This window comes from Eptatretus burgeri, chromosome 2, assembly GCF_056783735.1.
Source record: "Eptatretus burgeri isolate ZD-2024b chromosome 2, Ebu_testis_v1, whole genome shotgun sequence".
Lineage (NCBI taxonomy): Eukaryota > Metazoa > Chordata > Myxini > Myxiniformes > Myxinidae > Eptatretus > Eptatretus burgeri.
Window position 1 is genome coordinate 26,084,081 of NC_140962.1, and position 22,315 is coordinate 26,106,395.

Genomic DNA, 22,315 nt, shown 5'->3' on the forward strand with positions numbered 1-22,315 from the left:
GTCATAGCACCGTGTCCTGTCATTGGTGGACAGATAAATGGCCGTAACTTGGGAACCGCTCGTCCGATTAATATCAAACCTTGAAAAGCACATCCGCGGGGCCCCGGCAATATTCCTGGCAAGTTTCAATCAGATCGGACTGTCGATCGTGCAATAAATAAACATTAATTGTGACGTCATTCATGACGTCATAGTGCCGTGTTTTGTCATTGGTCGACAGATTAATGGCCGTAACTTGGGAACCGCTCGTCCGATCGATATCAAACCTCGAAAAGGCACATCCGCGGGTCCCCTGCAATATTCCTGGCAAGTTTCAATGAGATCGGAACGGCGGTCGCAGACAGACAGACAGACAGACACACAGCGATTGCTGGAATTGTCGATAGATGGAATTGGCAAAGCCTCGAAGCGAACGTAGAATTCTTCTTGCATTCGCTTCTGACTTTACATAAAACTTGTTCACAACTGTATCCTTGCCAACTATACCATGGTACATGTAAGCGCCGCACAGCTGATGATTTTGATGCAATTTCCGGTTACTTCGGCCTGGATTCGGGATCAGCGATCAAATAATGTAAATCATGATTAAAAATTATTTTTTTGATGATGTGGGAGATATCTTTATTAAAATTAACTTTGGGAAAAAAATAATTGAATAAATAAAGAAATAAACGATCACTTCTGGTCAAGAATAAAAGAAAATATAAGTTCCGGAAAGAGTTTCAAAATCGCTCCTGGTAATGTGAAATACAAAATAATCACTTCCTGTCATGAAAAAAATCACTTTCGGAAGTATAAAATTAACTTTTGGAAAAAAAAAATTGAATAAATAAATAAACACTTCCGGTCATGATCTCCCGGCATGCATCATTCCCCATGACAAAAACCGGAAACAAAAAAAAAACCAGAAGCAAAAAAAAAAACCAGAAGCAAAAAAAAAAAAAACGGAAGCACAATGGTCAGAGCCAACGATACGGATTCAGAATTGCCAGGGTATTGTGTTGTTTTTGTTGTTTCCTATTCTCTCATGTGCATGCCTTAAGTAATATTCACAAGATAGAAATAAAACCCAATCGTGTTTATACACCGCACAGCGTTTAACAACAACCAGAAGCAAAAGGTCATAACTAACGACACGGATTCCAAATAGCCAGGGGTATTGTGTTGTTGTTGTTGTTGTTTCCTATTCCCTCACGTGCACGTGTTAAGTATTCAGCTCACTGTGTTCGCTATTAATCGGACAAGTGGTTCCCAAGTTATGGCCATTTATTTACCAAACCAATGACAGGACATGGTGCTATGACGTCACGATTGACGTCACAATTCTTTAAAAAAAATTTTTTTTCCACGTATCACAATTGACGCTGGGGACCTGAGTGTGTGCCTTTTCAAGGTTTGATATTGTTCTTCTTCATCCGTTTCAGCTGTTTCCAAAGTGTTTCCCAAGTTATGGCCATTTATGATACGGTTGGTTCGATCTAATTGAAACAATGCCCCAATCCAGTCGTCGTTTACGAAAGCGAAGGAATGAAGCTGCATGTCGTGCACGTGCAATGGAATCGGACGAAGCATGAGCTGCTCGCTTGACACGTGACACTACGCACGTGACAAAGCGTCGTGCAGAAGAAACGGATGAAGCACGAGCTGCTCGCTTGACACGCGACGCTACGCGCGTGACAAGGCCTCGTGCAGAAGAAACGGATGAAGCACGAGCTGCTCTCTTGACACGCGACGCTACGTGCGTGACAAGGCATCGTGTGGAAGAAACGGATGAAGAACGAGCTGCTCGCTTGGCAGACAACACTGAACGCGAGGCAAGGCGTCGTGCAGAAAAAAATCCCTCACCAGCGAGAAGATGGGCAAGTAAGGGATGCCCTGCGCCATCAGGACGTACACCGTGCGAGACTACAGCAGGTTCACCGTGAGAATCGCAACCTTGCTCGATACGATGATACCGATGATACTGGTCTGATCTCATTGAAACTTGCCAGGTATATTGCTGGGGCCCTATGGATGTGCCTTTTTCAAGGTTTTATATTAATCGGACAAGTGGTTCCCAAGTTATGGCCATTTATTTAGCAAACCAATGACAGGATAAAGTGCTATGACATCACTATTGACGTCACGTTTTTTTTTTCTTTTTTGCACGTACGGCCACGCACGTACGGGCACGCGAGAGCGAAGGAACGGCCTGTGTGGTTGGCACGCGGTTTGAAAGTGTTTTTTTTTTCTCGCACGTACGGGCACGCACGTACGAGCCCGCACGTACTGCCACGCACGTACGGGCCCGCACTAGTATATATATATATATATATATATATATATATATATATATATATATATATATATATATATATATATATATATATATATATTTTATTATATATATATATAATTACAACAAATCTGTTGTTTATATTCTACTGGGTTGCTCGGCAACACCAAGAAAAAAAATATATATATATGTATATATATATATATATATGTAACAAATCTATTGTTTATATTCTACTGGGTTGCTAGGCAACACCAAGAGTGGTAATTTATCATCTAAGTTGAATATGATCATGAAGGGTTGGATTTGAAACTTGTAAACCGAAGTGGAAAACAATGTAATTGTCATGTTCTTGCAGCTGCTCCCACGTTGTACATTGTTAACAACAGAGCTTATTCGAGTAAATCAGCATGTAATAAGTTAGCGTCTTCCTTTTTTTTTCATATGTTGATTGAATTTAGATTAACTAGTGCGTGGCCGTACGTGCGTGCCCGTACGTGCAAAAAAAAAGAAATAAAAGAAGAATTGTGATGTCAATCGTGATGTCATAACAGAGTGTGCTGTCATTGGTTTGGTAAACAAATGGCCATAACTTGGGAACCACTTGTCCGATTAATATCAAACCTTGAAAACGCACATACTCAGGGCCCCCGCAATGTGCCTGGCAAGTTTCAATGAGATCGGACCAGTGGTTGTCAAGAAACAGCGGTCACAGACAGACAGACATTGCTGGAATTATAGATAGACTAGTGCAGGCCCGTATGTGCGTGCCCGTACGTGTGTGGCCGTACGTGCAAAAAAAACAAACTTTCAAACCACGTGCCAGAAACAACAACCACACAGGCCGTTCCTTCGCTCTCGCATGCCCGTACGTACGTGGCCGTACGTGCAGAATTGAACCGGGTTTTGGATTCGTAGGATCATGCTTAAGGTTGACCTTGCGTCGCGTTCAGTGACGTGACGTGACGTCATCGCACCGTGTCCTGTCATTGGTTTGGTAAATAAATGGCCATAACTTGGGAACCACTTGTCCGATTAATATCAAACCTTGAAAAGGCACATCCGCAGGGCCCCAGCAATATACCTGGCAAGTTTCAATGAGATCGGACCAGTGGTTGTCGAGAAACAGCGGTCGCAGACAGAGACAGACACACACACAGATTGCTGGAATTATAGATAGATAAGGATTTACGTAATGCGTTGTAAGAGATGTAGCGATTCTATGTCTGATCTGGGTTCAATTTCCAACCTGATGATGACTGTACTGCACAGTTGGCAACTACGTTTGAGTCTAACAATCATTTTGCGCATTTTTAAGAGATGACTAAGAACCTTACCCCATGCAGTTTTGAGAAATAGGACTTGGGGAGGGTCTGTGAGCAGCAATTTTGATTGGTTGAGATTATGTATAATGCTGTAATATTTTCTCCAAGTACTGCTTAACGGAAGGGGTTTTGAAAGTTCCAAGAAGGTGATTTGTGTTCTCCAATGTTCAAGTATATAATTCAATTTAAATAAAATAAAGATTTTAAAGTCTGAAAGAAACTAGATGGTGTTCGTCGAATATTTACCCCACGCAGTCTTGAGAAGGACTTGGCGCAAGGCAATTCTTCTGGCGGCATATGTTATAATTTTTTTTAAATATCAAATCAATTGGAAGACAAAATAAATAAGATAGGTACTGTATTGGAGTCATCAGAGGGAACCTCAAGAGGGAAAAACCAAAGATGAAGTCATCAGGTGTAACCTGGATAGGATTCGGGTTTCAACTGCGACTCTTCTGCCCTCAAACCCATCAAAGTTGACCCTTTGTCAATTGCTACTACTCTACCCTGAAACCCATCCAGGTGCAGCCAAGTGAGCCTTATTCAAATAAATATATTGTTACGAATCCGCGCCCTGCCGGCGTGCGATCGACTGCGTGTAACCAATAGCGGCCGCTTCGCCCACCGAACGTGAAATTCAGTCGTGACCCTCCTGGAACTACAGCCAAGGAGCTAGTCACGGGTGGGGGTTTAACCTCACCACAACTCGGTCCGCATTCTACCCGCGCGAAATAGGGTCCGATCGCCGAATGGTCGATTTACCTAAGTACCCGCGCGGATAGCATACCGAGCAGTTTTACCATGCCACAGGTCGACTCCGGACATGAACCGCTTAAGCGGCTCGTTCCGTGCTGCAGGGATAACCGAGCGGAGTTATAGTTGACCTTAACGGTTTAGATTATTTACCGGGTGTTTTAAACCCACTACCAATCCCTTACGTGATGCAAGATGGAGATTCAATAAAAGGAAAAGACGAAGCAAAACGGGGAACAATCGGACAAGCACATTTATTCACGGAAGCACGGAAGGCACGTATATTAGTCAAAGGGATACAATAAAAGCAATACACGTATACGTTTATGCAAAGAAAAACACAAGCAAAGAACCAACTAAACGCAGATCTACAACCAAATAAGGCGATTCACACGGCAACACTTAAAACAGTTCTACTTCTCAAGACTGGCGCCACCCACAGACATTAACACAAAACCCCAAAAGAAAAGGAAGTCGCGACTTCCCTGAGCGCGTCGTCCAGCCCTTGGTGACCGCAACTCCGAGTCCCTCCGGCGTGGTTCACTGGGCTCGTGCCTCGCGCCTGCACGTGTCGTCCACCCGACCCGAACGAACGAAAAGAACCTCAAGCAGGGACTCTCCAACAACTCTCGACAATTCTCATTCAGGGACAACCGACCAGCGACTCTCCACAACTCTCGACAATTCTCCTCCAGGGACAAGGGGCCAGTGACTCTCGACAATTCTCCTCCAGGGACTAGGGAACAGGGACTCTCCACGCCCACCCTTTTGTAGGGTCGGGCTCTGTCCCGCGCCCCGCCCCGTTCTTGGCTCCTCCTTCCTTCGAGACGCTTCCAGAAAATTCCTCGAAGGGGGGCGTTCCTCTCCCCCGGCCATGTCACACCGCATATCCGCCAATCGGCGGAGGACGCGCCATCTCCTCCCCCTTTCTCACCAAGCGCGGGGAAAATGGCGGGAAAACCCCACAGGCGTTGTTGGTTTTCTTCTCCACGCGCTGTACGACGAGGGAAGGAAGATTCAGGCGGGAGATATTTGCGCGGGCGTTTTGGGCGGGAGATGCCCCTTCGCACTCTTGTTGCTGCTGCCACTCCGCTCCTTTCATCCGTCCCGCGGAGACCGTGACCGCACGGTGCTCATTGAATGGCGAGTGGTGAAGATGTTGGTAGCGTAGTTGTGGAAGGTGGCATCGTGGTGTGAATGGCGTGATTGTTGGCATCGTGTAATGAATGGCGTGATCGTTGAGATGTTGGTTGTGGCGATGTTCGTTGTTGTTCTTGCACCAAAATAACAACAGCAAAAGAAAAATGGCTGACTGAAGAATCGCAGCCCGAATGGATCACATATATTCCCTCTAAACAACGGGTTTGGGCGAACTACACATGGACTTACCGATATATCTCACCTGAGGTCCCTTTATGGTGTATTGCGAATTTCCACAGCCGTAACTATATATATATATATATATATATATATATATATATATATATATATATATATATATATATATATATATATATATATATATATATAATCAAAAAAGAACCCAGATTCATAAAATTAAATAATTCTGGCTGCCAGACCATGCATCTGATCAAGTTTAAATTTAAAACATATCTTCCCCATGACGACTAGATCTTAATTTTGAAGTTTCATGTCAAATGATGAAGCAGTTCAAGAGAGAGAATTTTTGAAATAATTTCCTTCAATCCAATATGGCTGCTAAACCATGTGACCTATCAATGATTCATGAACACCCTGGTATCTCCAAGGCTTGGGGAATGTGTGTGAAGTTTCCCCTCTATCTGTTTCGCTGTTCTCGAAGATTTTGAAGGTTTTCGGGTAAATCCAATATGGCTGCCAAACCATGTGACCTAGATGTCATCGGTGGTGAACATTTTATTCCTCATGGATAGACGGTCATAACCTGTGAAGTTTCTCCTTGATCAGTTCAGCCATTTTGGAGAAGATTTTTGAAAGTTTTTTTTTCAAAAAACAAAAATATGGCTGCCGAACCACGTGCTCCATGACATGATCAATATTTTTCTGTTGACAAATTTATCTCTTGATGACCCTCAAAATTTTTCATACTGATTGGATGTATGCAAATATGACGTCTTAACGAAGGCACCTATAACATCATAAAAAATAAAATCACACTTATTCCCCATGAATACTTGCCATGTGCCAAGTTTCAATTGTTCTTCCATAGAGTGGTTTTGGCGATACAAAGTTCCAATGTTCCTCCTCTTTCCAACATGGCTGCCACACCATGTGACTTATGATGTCATAATTATCATTAAAACATTCTACATGAGTAGTCGCACCTTTGCTGAAAAATTTGTGTCAATCTAACTTGCGGTTCCAAAGAAAAAGGAATAACATAATGCAGACGCGTACGTATGGGACCGATCACTCGACCCCGCTTTTCGCTTCACAAGCACGGGCTAAAAACCTTTTTCGGAAGTTTACTGCCGTTATTACAGAGTCTTTTACACCACCTTGTTTAGCACATAACATTAGTTTTTCATGCCTGTTGTTTATGTCCTTTATAACGTCCTGAAACACAGTGTTTCCTGCTTGGAATCATTTTTCAATTTTGTTTGACTGCCAGACAGACCGAGTTACATAAATTACCTTACTCCTTCCCCTTCGCGCTTGTGCGATCGGGACAAGATTCGTTACAATTTGCAAAATTTACAGCCAAAGTACTGCTCAACCGCAGGTTCGTGCTACGATTCATGTTAAAAATATAACATGATATCTCAAAAAATTTTGGCCGGATTTGGATTAAACTTTGTGGATGAGCTGGGTAGGTGAGAAGAACAAGCCGATTAGATTTTGGATGTCCTGATCCAGATGTCCGGCCTTTCAGTGGGATGCAAAACGTAAACTGTTCAGGTTGGCGGAGGTATGCACTCCACCCAGTGTTCTGGTTTCTTCAATCACTGATTTTGTTTGTTCTTCCTGCAGTCCATTGAATTTTTAACATTCAAATCCAACCCCTCATTTTAAAACAGTCAATCAATCTTCTTCCTTTCTTTCTTTTTTCATTCTCCATGACTTACATCCATACATTACAACTGGAAAGCCTGGTGCTGGCTTCATGGTTCGGGTGGCCGGCTTAGGATCTTCGGGTCCTGAGTTTGAGCCCCATTGGATGCTGAATTAACACCAGGTGGGGTTGATTCAGCCTGTCATCCTTCCGAGGTCAGCGAAATGAGTACCAGTGTACTGGTATAGGGGCACAGCATCAGCGGCGTAGTCGCGCCCCAACAAAATTATAGAGTTACCTGGCAGCCAAGTTGCTATATGCAAGAAGAAGATTACAACTAGAAAAACCAAAGCATTTAGCAGTCGCCTCTTGGTTTTCATTGTCATAGTTTTTTTCTTTCCAGATCTTTGTCAATCCTGCCATTGCTGTTCTCCTCAACACTAACAGTCTATTGATTTCTCCTTCACATTGTCCACTCACTTAAATCTTAGAACCCAGGAAAATGAAACTTTACACTTTCGACGTGATCGTCTCCCAATATGTACTCATCGATCTTCTCAGTTGACAAGATTTTAGTCTTTTTAGGTTTAAATGAGGACCAACTGTTTTTTTTTTTACTTTCCTTCTTCACTGTCTGCAGCAGTTTCATCAAGTCTTTACTTTCTGACAACAGAGTATACCCACTATAAAGTCGGACTCCTCTAACTTATCTTATGTCTTTAATTGCATCGACTTTGGAAGACGACAGCCCATGCTTGAGATGTCATGGTCTGTGCTACACTGGGTTTGTGGATGATTGAGTTGAAAGAGTTAAAAATCCAGTAATCTGTTGGTGTCGGTTGATTTTCTGTATACTGATGTGCAGTACTAAGGTTGCCGTCAGGTTTGCGGTAAACCTCCACATCCCAAAAGGCCAGTTTTCTTTCGTTTTTCAATTTATTTTGTGAAGCCCATGCTTGAAAATACTTGGCCAAGTTGCCCAAGAAGGTGGTCTGCCATGTAAGTGTCATCCATGTACCTATTCCATGACTGTAGGAGTCCATTCTCATCACGTGAACATCCTTGACTCGAGTTCCTCCATCACCAGGTTAACCACAACAGCAGAGACCAGTGAATCCATAGCCATGCCAAACATTTGATAATGGGGTGTACTGTCGTAAATGAAAGGTGTGCTATACAGACACATCCTCGTATGTTAATTGGCTGTTCTGACAAGTCATTTTCCGGTCATGAGAATGTTTCAACCAATCGAGAATGACACTCACCAACCGATCAACTGGGATATTAGTGAAGAGTGAAACCACATCAAAAGATACCATAGCCTTAGCTTCCTGGATTCTAACCTTTCCTATCCTTTCATCAAATTCACCACTATTCTTGATTGTCTTGTCATTCTTGAAAACTAGCCTGCTGATGACACATGTGAAGAAGCCAGACAGTCGGTATGATGGGCGTCATTGACAAAAGACAAAATGTGTCTCGGGGGGGACATTCTCTTTGTGCATCTTGGGAAGACCATGTAGTCTGGGTGCTGAACCATTGCTCCAGTAAAGCCAATTGTAATCTTGATTGCCCAACCTGCCAGTTCATTTCAGCATGGCCAAGTTTGTGTTCAAGGACCGTAGCTGTTTCATTGTGTGATTATCGGGCAGTTTTTGATACATTTTACTGTCATCCAGCAATGATGTGTGTTTAAATAATTAAAAAAAAAAAGGGAATTTCACCTGCCACAAAGGAAAGTATGAATATTGAAGATGAAGAAAAAAAATCTATATTCATAACTCTCAAACTGAGGTACATTAGAATTGAGCAGGATGCAGGTAAAGAGTTCCAAAGTGATGCAGTATGGGGAATGAAACGAGAAGAGTAATTTATCGTCTTGGTCCTTGGGACAGATACAGTGTGTGTGGGAATAAATTGCTAAACGTGTCGAGTGATTTAAAAGTACACTCTGTGGAACAATCTGTGAGAGACCCTCAGAGCACATTCTATGAAGATATCTCGAGAAAAGCCTCAAAAGAAGCAACAAACGTGCAGAAAGCGGTTCCAGGGATGATACCAACTCATGTCTCACGAGAGTGGCAGCACGTTGCTGGATTCTGTCCAGCAGAGGTAGGTGACAGGGTTTAGTGGCCTTTTATATAGATGTAGCGTAGCAGCTGTAGGAAGGTATTGCTGAGCAGGAAATAAGTAGTCAAGATGCTGAGATGCTCGTTTAGCTATACCAGAGATGTACTTTTCCCAGCTAAAGTTTGAGTTGATATCCAATTAACGCAGATGGATACCAGGGAGTTCCTGCAAAGGTGAATAATCATCCATAGACAGGGTTAGAAAACAGGGTCATCTTGAGCTGGACACAAACAATAAGTGAGTTTTATTTTGTTTGAAAGTAACGAGCCAGTCATTCCCCCCCCCCCCCCCAGTTAATCACACTCTCTAGGTCCTCATTAAGAGTGGTACTGGCTTGGACGCTGGATGGAAGAGACATGGTCTCTGGGTATGTAGTTATACAGTGTTGAGTCATCTGCATAAAAAGCTAAATGTGAAAGAATACAATCAGGCAGATCATTGATGGTTAACAAGAACAATGCAGGACCCAACACGGGGTCTTTGAGGTACACGAGCATTAATATTATGGACGGGAAGACTGTCCCTCATTTTGGTGATTTGCAAGGAAATCAGAAATTGTTGCAAGCAATTTTTCAGAGATGCAATATGAACTTAGCTTGTGTATGAGCCCCTGTGCCACACTTTGTCAAAAGCTTTCAAGAGGTCGAGAGCAGCCACCCTGGCTTGACGATGATACAAAGCCCTATATATTCGCACGATCAGCGATTAGGGATAGAAAAGCACCAGTAGATCTTGAATGTTGAAAGCCATACAGGGCATTAGTTATGTTGTGTGTGATTTTATTATGGTGGGTTTCTTTGTCCATTACTGTTAGTGTCCTTCCCTCCGTTGTCTGCCGGTGCAAAGACCAAATCGTCCATATTTCACAGACTTTTCATTGCATTCAGTTTTCGCACTGAGAGGTTTGTTTAGGTTTGCTCATGCGCAAGAAGGCCTCAATGGTCTGAGACATGCGGTTCATCATAACGCGCTCCATGCTAGAACTGAATCGCAAAACAAATTAATTCTAATCCTTTGTTGGCCAACCTGCCTGCCTGTTTTACCCTCCACCCCCTTCTCCATAACAACCGCCGGTTTTTCAACTCGTTCCATCCATGCATGAATACAAGTCAAACATAAACGGACACCTCTCTAATCCAGTGCACTATGCCAATTATAGTATAGCATCATGTGAATAAACAAATTAATTTTTTTCCTTTTTTTATTGAACTTCAAAGGGGCTGGCAGAATGGCCTAGTGGTCTGCACACTCACCTCTAAGCTGTCTAGCCTGGGCTCAAAACTCGGTTCAGCTTTAAAACTGTCATCTCAGTGTTTCACAGGTCCTGTGATTCATCAATGTGTGTGCCGTCCCTCAGATGGACGTTAAACCTGGCGTCGCGTCTGCTGGCATTTAGTTGGTGGACGTCAAAGATGCCATGGTGTCTTCAGTGAAAAGAAAGCAAGCTGTCGTCAGCACCCTTGCCAAAATTCCAAATTCCTGCCCTAATCTTTGTCGAACATCAGGACTGGCCAGCCGGTTCATGAAAGGCTTTGGCCAAGCTCTCCCTGGCCAACCCCACCAGAAGTGGGAGGATTAATTTTGGCCATTACAGAAGAAGAGGAATAAGAAGTGTTATTTTGCTTTTAAAATGCTGATATAATGAGTGAAGTTGCTGATGTTTGTGTGATGCATTTGTGTTTTTTCTTATTTGACAGAGTGACTTGTACAAGGCAATATATACGAAGTATGAAGAGTTCTTGCCCACACTTGCTTCTGCAGAGAATCTTTCAGATCGGTTTAATGAACTGAGCGAAGAGGTTGATGATGTCAAGCGAAGGCTGGATGGCCAGGTGCGTGCGTGCGTGCGTGGACGTGCGCGTCTGCGTGCTTTGGCATCATCTTGCCTTTGATTAGATAACATATAGATATGCAACGAGTTCTGGTTTATCGAGGGATTTCCGGTACTAGCTGTACCGGGTTAATTGGAAGAAGGTTGAGTGGGTTAAACGGTTGCTTTTTAAATAAACTGAATTGACTGGGAATCCCAACTCCTCGGACGTCTTTTCTTCCATGCTAAATATGTGCATATTGTTGGTTCAGAAGTTCGAAAGGAATCCTCCCTGGTCTCAAAGTATCCACCTGTGTTTCGGTTGGGGGGGGGGGGGGTATAAGATTCATGGACCAAGCTGAGGTTTTGTTCTCAAAGTTTTTCTCCGAGGGCTCTTTTCAGTATCGTCACTGAGGCCCAGACAGCTTCTAACTGCAGTTCGTTTGTATTAATATTCCCAGGGATGTTTTTTTTTTTTTAGACCTCTGTGGGTTTCTTCTTCATCATTCCTGTTGCTGCAATTATCATTAGCACAATTTCAGTGCTCTTTAGATTCCAGGATCTTTTCACGTCATTTGTGAGGTCTTGTGATTTGTCCATTTTCTTAATTTCTGCGTTGTTTAGGTCAAAATCGCTGGGAACTGATGCCTCAATCAGCAGTGCCATTTTGTTTTTGTTTTTTTAATGCCGAAGTGCTATCTCCAGTCGGAAGTTTTTTTTTCTCTCTCTATGTTCACGCTCCATGGGATCATCAGGTTGTGTGTGAGCATGACTTCGTTGTTCGTTAAAGGCTCCAGTTCCCTACTATGAGTTTTCATCGAGGCCAGGCCTGAAATATATAGAACTGCATCGATAGAAAAGTAAAAAAAAAAGTGAGTATAGTCTTAGAGTTTTTGAGGAAGTAAAAAAAAACATCAACTCCTTTTTGAAAAGGGGGAAGGTCATAACTGTTTGGAAAGACATAAGGTAAAGGATTCCAGAGTTTGACTGTGGAGGGGAAGAAACAAACGTTACAATATCTTGTTTATTGTTTTTATATCTAGTTTGTTGATTTCCATTTGTGGCCAGTTTATTATTCCACAGCTGGACTGGAATACTGGTATTGCTAGTTGGTTTATGGCTTTGATTTTCCTTCTTGGCGTGAGATAGGTTTACAGGATCAGCCTCGTTCTACGCAAGTATTATTTGGCAATTGGTTTGCGCATTTGTTTGTGACATATTCGGTGGTCCTCTTCTGCAGTACTCCGAGGTATTTGCATGATGATTCGTTGTCTCGATTCTGTATTGTTTGTTGTATCTGGGTCGATTTTTTTTTTTGTTTGTTTGTTTGTTAATGTTGTTGGTTTTTTGTTGTTTTTTTGGGGTTTACCTTTCGTTCGTACAACTGTGCACTTGGAACATTTATCAAGGCTAAATTCAATTTAAATGTCGTCAGAGTAGCGTTTCACTAATTTCAGTTGTTCTACCAATTTTTTTTGTCATTTGGTGCAAAGAGGTTTATATCATCCATGTGCAGTGGAGGTGCCACTATTCCTGTCTCTTTGGAAGTTCTCTTATTGGACGTAAGGGTGTATCCATGTCCTTGCTCATTAATGTGGTTGCTCAGTGGGTCCAGGGCCAGGCCAAACAGAATGGGTGACAGGCTATCACCCTGGAAGATCCATTGATGTATCTTAACCCTGGTATTTCAATCTTTCCTTCTGAGTGCTGCAACATCAATGTGGTGTTCCAGAGCTCTATTGCTTTCTCTCTCTGTTTGGTTATTTGGGGGTGTTCTTGTATACCTACATGCAATTCATCATCCATGAATGGAACACTATCAAAAGCTTTTTTTTGTGGTCTATCCAGGCTGTGGACAATTAGGTTCTTCTCGTTTTACAGTTTTTGAGTATGGCCTTGTTTAGTAGTAGGTGGTCTATTGTTCCGGAGCATCCTCTTTTACATCCCTTCTGTTTTGCCGCTAGACCTTCTTGTTGTGTTACGTGGTGGTCCATCATTTCTGTGATGACTTCTGTCAGAAGTTGAAATGTTTTTTGGGAGACTTATTATTGGTCTATACTTGTGAGGTAGTTGCGTTTTCTTCAGATTTTGCATGAGGAAGGTGTTTCCCTTTGTGAGCCAATCATCCATTACCTCCTCGTCTTGGATAAGTTTGTTGAATGGTCGAGCATAGTGATTGTGGAGAGCATCTAGTTAACCTCCGCCATCGAAGATGGACGGAGGTTACTGTTTTCACCCCTGTCTTTGTTTGTTTGTTTTTTTTTGTTTGTTTGTGAACAGTATTACGGAATAACTCCTGGACGGATTTCGACGAAACTTGGTGGGGGGATTAGGTATGGTCCAAGGATCATGCCATTAGATTTTGGACTTGGTCAAAAGTCCAATATGGCCGCTATGGGGGCCATTTTGAAAAAATATTTGAATTTTTGTTTTTGCATTTCTCCATGTTTTAAGTGATTTCCAACCAAAAAAAATAAATTTGTTAGAGGAAAAAAAACAAACAAATTTTGCACTTTTTTTCAAAAAAATTTCGATTTTTATTTATTTATTTTTTGCCATTTCTACATGCGCGTCGATCTAGTTTAGTTTATCCAATCGTGGTTCAGTCGAGTCTGATCCATTTTGACCTACAATGAATGGGATATCAGGTTCACTTCAGTGACCCAGCAGTATTGGCGGCGTAGGTTTTGCACTCTACCGAGTGCTCCCCCTCGAGTTCTCATTACTTTCGCCAGAAATTTGGAATTCTATCCGACTTGGCCTTTTAAAGTTTGGCATTTTTGCAAGTTGTTTTTATTTTTTATTTTTCCTTCATCAATTGTCACTGGGGGCATTTCCGAAATAGGTGTTGCTTTTTCTTTTCCAAGTTTTGGATCCAATCTGCATCCTTATTTTGTTATCTACATCCTCCGGGTCTTTGTCCTTGGCTTGATATATTTTTTTATTTCTTGAATTCTCTTTATTAGCTTTGGGCTTCTGTTTCCTTGTATAAACTGCTGCATTTGTTCCGTTTCCTTTCTCAGTTGTTCTCTCTGTTTCATTCGGCTCATTTTCCATGGTGGTACTTGGTCACACGATTTTGGGTCCAACTGTCTGTTGTGCCCGGTTTATTTTTCTTGCGGTGATGTTTGCCTGTCACTTTTTCTTGAATGAGCAATGTTGCTGCAAAAACTCACGGTGTTGATTTCCTTCAACCCGGCTGATCTTGGTATGATTTTTCTGAGTGCTGTATCGGTTCTCCTTTTGTTATTTTCTGTTTTGTAAAGTTGTGGTCTTTGTCTGAGCAGTATCAATCTCATCTCGTCTCTTTTGTTGGCTAGCTCTTCCTCCAGTTCACGCTACTCTTCATCTTCCTCGTCTTCTTTCTTTCCCTCATTCTGCCATTCTCCCACCTCTTCATGATCGTCATTGTCTGCCCCTCCCTGCACTTCATTGTCCTCTCCTTTTTTATATCGTTCTCCCTACTCTTCATGCCCATCACTATCCACCCTCTCATCCTTATCTCCCCCCCCACCCCTTTGCTGGTGCAAGTGCCTCCCGATTCATGTCAATGGGTTGTATCCGTTCCTCTCCCTCCATCACTTGTTGCCCCCATCGCTGGGTCTCTGATGCCACGCCGTGTTCCAATCCCTGGTTTTGCCGCCTCGTCTCTCCCCAAGCCCTCATGGTCACCTCTTCACTTTCCCTCTGTCCAACTCCTGGGACTCCTTGTCTTCCATTCTCTTCAAATCTTCTGCTGCTTGTTCTCTGGCTTTGTCTGTTATCTCTTTGATTAGTTTTCTATCTAGTGACCTATATCATATGCTGTCGATGCAATCCTGGCACATTTATACAATGGGACCATCTATTGTCCAGTCATCAGTTTTGCTTTTCCCAGCTGCTCCATCGTTTTCCCCTACCTTTTATCCACCTTTGTGTGTGTGTGTGTGTGTGTGTGTGTGTGTGTGTGTGTGTGTGTGTGTGTGTGTGTGTGTGTGTGTGTGTGCGTGCGCACCTGCGCGTCCGTCCATGCACATGTGTATGCATTCATTCGTGCATAAATAGCACCTGGCTGCTCATGTGGGTCATTTCTCGGAGAGTTGCTAATGCAGTACTTCCTGTGGATTATTGCAGGAATATAAAATTTAGGCAGGGTGCAAGTGTGCAGGGACCTACTCCTTTCCAGAAGGTACCGTGGGTGCATGAACATGCGCAAGCAGATGCTAGTATGAGTTGGTTGACGTGTGTTTAGGTGCGACAGGAAGCTACATCTGCTGTGGCAGAATTCTCTGAGCTTTCGCAGCAATTGGAGCTCGCAGATGCCACCCTTATCACACTGCAGCAGCTTCACCAGGTATATCCGTGATGTTTTGTGGGGCTGGTTCACAACAGGCTCGAGACAAAAATACCAACTGCTCCCACCTTCATTGCCTTTTGTGCAAAGTGCTGTACCAATTTTTATTTTCTTGTTGTTGAACAGAATAATAGCATTTGATGTTTAATAGTTGAAATATTCATGAGGTTTGTATCCCTTATTTTGATTCAAAGTTTAAAGCAGTTTGTCAACAGCTTCTTGCTTTCCTTGTTCTGGGGCGTGTTGTCACAGTGAAATAACACGTTTATCTCCACCAGTTGTTCTGATTGAGCCACGTGTATGCGTGCAGGTTGATCACGCATTGGAAAGCAGTCAAGACGCTTTGGGTGCTGCACATTACGTAGAAGCAATTAAACACTTATTGTCGGTAAGAATTTCATACAGTTTTCCATGAGTGGTTATAATGTTCAGTTGTTTTGAAAAGTCAAAGATTATGTCGGATATGGCAGGTGGTAAGAAGTAAGTCGGGAGAGATTTGCGACATGGGACAGCAAGGTGTGATTTGTGGCATATCAGCTGACACAAATTCACTCCTCATCTTGAGGAACTGGGTAAAATCACTTTTAAAACTTGAACAGCGACTCGGTGGAGTGTATACCTCCACCAGGCTGATTAGTTTACGTTTTTATCGCACTGATTAGTCGGATCTGGATTCGGACCTGAACTAAAATTTCATCCGCTTCTTCTTGTCACCTAACCAACTCGTCCATCAATTTTTGTCCGTATCCATCCATAACTTTTTGAGATATTGTGCTATATGTCATTTTTGACCCAATCACTCAATGGTGAAGAATCACTGAAAAATTTCTCGGATCCGGATCCAGGTTCAGATCTTCACAAAAATCAAATCAATTATTCCTCGTTACATACCCAACCTGCCCACGAAGTTTCGTCTGAATCGTCCACCATTTTTTCAGAAATCTTACTATATGTCGTTTTTGGCCCTCTCTCTCAATGTTGAAAAATCACTAAATATTTGTCAGATCCAGATCCGTAATTGTACCTTCACCAAAATCTAATCATTTGGTCCGTGTCACATACCCAAGCTCTCCACCAAATTTCGTCCGAATCCTTCCACAACTTTTTGAGATATCCTGTTCACAAACAAACAAGCAGAGAGACAAGCCGGTAGGCGGCAATGGGTCGCCGAGCATGGGAACTATACTGAAAGATATAGAGCAAAATGGATGTCATATAGCGGATAGGGAATCACCTTAAGATTATGCGTATCAAATCTCATCCAGTTCCATCTACTGAGAACTACTCGGTATCCATTTGAATGAAAAGTACCGAAAATGCGGTTTGAAATCGGAAATCCCCAAAGTTCGAGGGGGTGCTGTGGGGTGAACAAAGATCTAAATCGAAAATCCGGCTCGATCGTTTGTGCACAATCTATTCCAGACGATTAGTGTGAATTTTCATGACCATCCGACCATAACCCTAGGAGGAGTAGCATTTGGCGCGAAGGCACCTCCAGCTCTCGCATATTATCAATTTTGCACTAATTGACCTTTGACCCCTGACCTAAGCGAAATCAGTCAATATGTCCTGAGGAAAAGTTGTAGTACTCATTGAGTACCATGAACCTGCAAAGTTTCATTCGTATAGATGCACTCACCTGGTCGCTAGGGGGCCTTCAATTTTCGCGCATACCCTAATTGTAGGGGGCTCTGCGGGTAAAGTATTCCATATATCACAAAAAAACGGAATATATTTGATAGAGCATCACCTGTAGATCATTCGTTCCAAATTTCATAACCCTACGTGGGATAATGGCTTTCGGAATTGATTTCACGTGAACGGTACCGATTTTGAATGTTTTTCGGTTGTTGCTAGGGAACCAAAGCGTCCCTAGCAACCATCACAATTTCCAAAGCACGAGGTCATAAGATGTACCTACCACCCGAGTTTGGTCAAAATCCGCCCACGTTTACTCCCAATTATGCTGATGACAAATGATCAAACATCCAAACAAACAGACAGAATTACTGACAATAAGGGTCACCTATTTCGGCGGCCCAACAGACAGACAGACAGACAGACAGACAGACAGACGGGTGAAAACATAACCTCCATCCATCTTCAGTGGCGGAGGTAAAAATCATTACCTCCACTACCGAAGGTGGAAGGATGTGATGCTTTCACCCTCTCTGTCTGTCTGTCTGTTTGTTACCTGTGAAAATCGAATATTTTTCAAGCATATTGGTTGGTCTTGTGCGTTATTCTTTCTTTTTGTCTGTTTATTTGTATGTCAATCGCCTTACAGGTCACAATTTTAAGCCGATCTTCACAAAACCTCACCACATGGTAGAGTTCGTCATAAGCAAGAAGCCGATTGTTTTTTGAGGTCAAAAGGTCAAAGGTCAACAACTTTGTCAAATTTCCAAAATCCTCAATTTTCATCCGATTGACTAGAAATTGTAACAGGATTTACATATCAGGTCACTGAATTCAACCACCAATTATTTTTGAGGTCAACATAGGCCAAAGGTCAACAACTTGGGTAAGATTTCTATAATCCTCAATTTTCATCCGATTGACTTGAAATTTGAAGAGGATATATATTTTAGGTCACTGAATTCAACCACCAATTATTTTTGAGGTCAACATAGGCCAAAAAATCGACATACGTCAGATTTCTAAAATTGTCAGTTGTCATCTGATTCACTTAAAATTTGAAGAGGAGCTGCATGTTTTGTCATTGTATTCAATCACCAATTATTTTTACGGTCAAATTTGTTTTTTGGGATTTCGCAAGTATCGTGCTCTGCATGGCAACTTCCTTGTTTGTTTTGTTTGTCTGTTGTCTTTGTTTGTTTGTTTCTGTGCAGAATATCTCAAAAAGTTGTGCATGGATTCAGATGAAATTTTGTGGACAGGTTGGGTGTGTGACAAGAACAAATTGGTTTGATTTTGGTGAATATCCGAATCCAGATCCGGATACAATAATTTTTTTCAATATTCAATGTGATTCTTCTCCATTGAGAGATGGGCCCAAAAACGATATGTAGCATGATATTAATTTTTTTTTTTATTGGGCCCTATATATTCTACTGGATCAGGCATTGCGTGGCGGAGGTACACACTCTACCGAGTGCTCTTCCAGTTTAGTATGTACTGACATCAAAACCTATGATGAACATTGCTGGGTATTAGCTTTCTATCGAATTTTCCCTATTTTACAGATTTCGGGAGAGGGGAGTATTGTGGGGTCTCTTCCAAATTGCCGACCTTTCCAAAAGTACATTAAAAGATGGAAAAGCGCAATGACCAAGTTATTGTTATACGAGCAAATACTGTTGTATGGAACTCAAACCAATGCAGGAAAAGAAAGAGAAGCTTGATTGTTTGCAAAGTCCAACCCTTAAATCAAACTGTAACAAATCAAATCAAATGAGTAATGAAACAAACTGCAACAACTCAGTGCAAGCAAACATTAGGACTTGGAAAGGGAAAAATTTACATTTCATCACAAGTCGAGTGTCTCTGATTGAAGACTGATATGACCACTTTGAGTGCGAGTTACGGCTACGTATGGGGTAACTGGAAGAACTGTAGGTGACTGCTCTGTCTCTCTGACACAGCTCTATGGAACATGCAGCGTCACTTGCCGGAGGCTGAACGTCTGCTGAATAGCTTTATCTATTCACTGGTCTCAATAGTCACTGGTCTCATTGGTAGCGTTATCAGTTTAACAAAAGACCGATTGAGGGTAGCACCCTCATTGGCTACACTAGTTCTTTTGTGTTAATGACGATGGTTACGGCGTTAAGTGTCACCTGTTTCTCTATGTGCGAATAATGTGTGAACGTGGCTCAGAGTGCTGCTTCACAATCACAGCTGGTACTCACCATTTGGAACCTGGAAGAGGCGCTCCATTCTATCTTCATCATTCAAATGTAATGGTGTAAGATCTTTGAGCATGTGATGATCATTGGAGAATGAGAGTTTAAAAGTCCCTTCCCATGACCGTTTTCTGAAGACTGTGTGGGGTAAGGTGTTCTATGAACTCTCTAGTTAGCCCGTGTGCGAAGCGCAATTGGTTCACTCTGTTTGCTGTGTTTCTGCCAACGGATGTCAGTCGATGATCGAGGAATTACTTAATTTCAATCGAATTTTGTATTTTGGGAAGTGTCCTTTGTGTGTTTGCTTGACTTCTATCAACTCCTGAACTGCCGAACAGAACAAGTTGAAAACTGGTCGTTGTAGACATAGTGTGCACGGGAAGGTTTTGGGCCGTCAAAACAATTCTTAGTCTCTGGGGTGGGGGAGCACCCCAGTTCTCTCTAAGTAAATATGTATGGCATAGCACTGTTCTCAGTGAGAGGGGGTATTGCAAGTCATACTAAAATATGCCAATTGTGGGGGAATTAACCAGTCCGTAAGGGGGGATTCTTTGCTGGTAGAATAAATTCCTATTGATTTCAGCCGGTCCCTCCAAATGAGGACTGGAAGCCAATTTTCCCACTCTAGCCTATGGACTGTTAGTGTGTTGTGTCCTAGGGTGAGACCGCACTGTCCAAAGTGCAAGAACGTGGCGGTGCAGAACTTAGTGTTCTGCGTCCACTACATGAGAAGCTCCACACTCAGCGAGAAAATGTTGCACACCATCTGGATGTCGCTTGGGCCAGCACAGTCATCTGGAACCTGCCAGGCAAAGGTGACATTCTATTGACACCTTTACTACTGAACTGTGAGCCAATACAACCTGCTACGGCGAAATCGATTGTATATCCGAATGAACAATTTTCCCATCATTTCATCGAATGATCTCATTTTCTTTTTCGTTTTCCTTAGATTGTGAGGACGTTTCAAGCAGTCAAAAGACTGAATTAACTGTTTGCATGACTTCCATGAGTAGCAGCTCAGCCTGCCCTTCAAAACCTCCCACATCGGATCTGCATTCATGCACATTACTTGGCCTGATGGACAGGAAGACGAAGATATTTGGTATAATTGAACGTCGTTACATTCCCACATTAATGGCGTGCCTTTTGAAAATGTCGCTTCCCTGCTCTGATTGTTAAACTAAACACATTTATCTACTGTTGACCTCAGTTTTCTTATCTTAGGTTATGGAATCAGTTATTTATTTTCTATCCTCTTACCGGCCATTGATGCACTTTGGGAGAATTACAGTTTGAAGGTGGTATAACAGTCATGCTGGACAACAAATTTGTTCTCATGAACAGCACTTTCTTTTACCAGTCACAATACAATGAGCACCGAATACCTCAGGATAACGAACAGTATTTTTGTATACTTTGTCGAGGCTCGTATAAGAGCTAACACACAGAACGCATAACAAAGGGAGCAGGAGACAAGGGGGTGGGAGAGGGAAGCACAACAACAGTCGGGAACAGAGAGGGATTGGGCGGGGTAGACTGGATAAACAAAATGGACACAACAGTGACTTTCAGGAAGGATAGCAGGGAATTTGAAAGACATGGGCTTGGGGTAGATTAATGGGGGTAGAAAAGATCATGGTTTTGGATGGGGGAAGATATGAGATGGTGGTGAACAGCTGTTTTAAAGACTGGTAGGGAAGAGTGGGATTGACGAGAGTGTGGGAGCTGGTTCCAGAGGTGGGGAAAAAGAGGAATCAAAGCATGAAGGTGAGCAGTAATTCTTGATTTTGCCACTTTCACCTGAAGGGGGTTGCTGGTGGGCATTGAGTGCCCTGCAGAGATATTGGGGGAGTGGGGGCAGAACACAGACAGACAGAGGGTGCATGGCCAGAGAGGAGTCTGTAGAATACAGAAAGACCACCGACCTGCCTGCGGTGAGAGAGTGAGAGATCCAACGACACATTTCACGTGACGTATCAATGATCCTAAATGCCTTGGTTTCCACAGTATGAAGCTGAGCTAGGTGTGAGGCAGGAACACCAGACCAGATGGGAGAGCAGTACTCCATCAAGCTGCAGATGAAAGCTTTGTAGGTGGTTTAGAGCTCAGGTGTGCTGAGGAAGCACTTTTCACGAAAGAGGATGTTCAGTCGGCGACTGGCTTTAGAGGCCAGCTTAGAAATGTGGCTTTCCCAGGAAAGATCATGGCAGGTAGTGAGACCCAGAGTTTGGAGTTTGTGAATTAAAAGGTGTGGCTGTGTGTGTGTGTGTGTGTGTGTGTGTGTGTGTGTGTGTGTGTGTGTGTGTGTGTGTGTGTGTGTGTGTGTGTGTGTGTGTGTGTGTGTGTGTGTGTGTGTGTGTGTGTGTGTGTGTGTGTGTGTGTGTGTACAGATAGTACAGATACACAATGTAAGCTATAGCGAACCATGTTTTCTCATTGTCTCGGGCCGCTCACCTGCATTTGCTTTTTTTTCATTTATTTATATTTTCTGAAAGTAGACGGAGACGGACAAACAAGGGATGCTAGAAACAATGAGGGGCAAGGGAGAATGCGAAGGTTGGACAATATGGATACATAAGCAAAATTGTGTTTGACCTGTTTGTGATTTTTTTTTTTTATCAAGGTCTCAGGAGAGGGGAGAGGCTGCTGCCTGTCTCAGAATTATGAAAGATGTCACAGTAGAGGGTGGAGTCATCAGAAAAGAGATAAAGAGGATTTTCCAGAGAGTCTGAGAGATTGTTGATGAATATTAGGAGTAACAGGGGGCCTCGCACTCTGTCTTCGGGAACTTCAGCCTTTACAGGGAGAGGAGATGAAAGGGTTCTGTT

General features: G+C 42.7%; 1 protein-coding gene across 3 annotated transcripts in view; it reads left to right on the forward strand.

Annotated features, from left to right (window-relative positions):
- The window catches only part of ZW10 (zw10 kinetochore protein), a 99,995-nt gene that overhangs the window by 1,979 nt on the left and 75,701 nt on the right, over positions 1-22,315 (forward strand). For all 3 annotated transcript variants that reach the window (XM_085866328.1, XM_085866334.1, XM_085866343.1), the window contains exons 2-6: positions 11,173-11,307; positions 15,517-15,618; positions 15,929-16,006; positions 20,143-20,299; positions 20,437-20,589. In XM_085866328.1, coding sequence (XP_085722454.1) covers positions 11,173-11,307; positions 15,517-15,618; positions 15,929-16,006; positions 20,143-20,299; positions 20,437-20,589 — 625 coding nt within the window. The remainder of the gene's footprint in view (positions 1-11,172; positions 11,308-15,516; positions 15,619-15,928; positions 16,007-20,142; positions 20,300-20,436; positions 20,590-22,315) is intronic.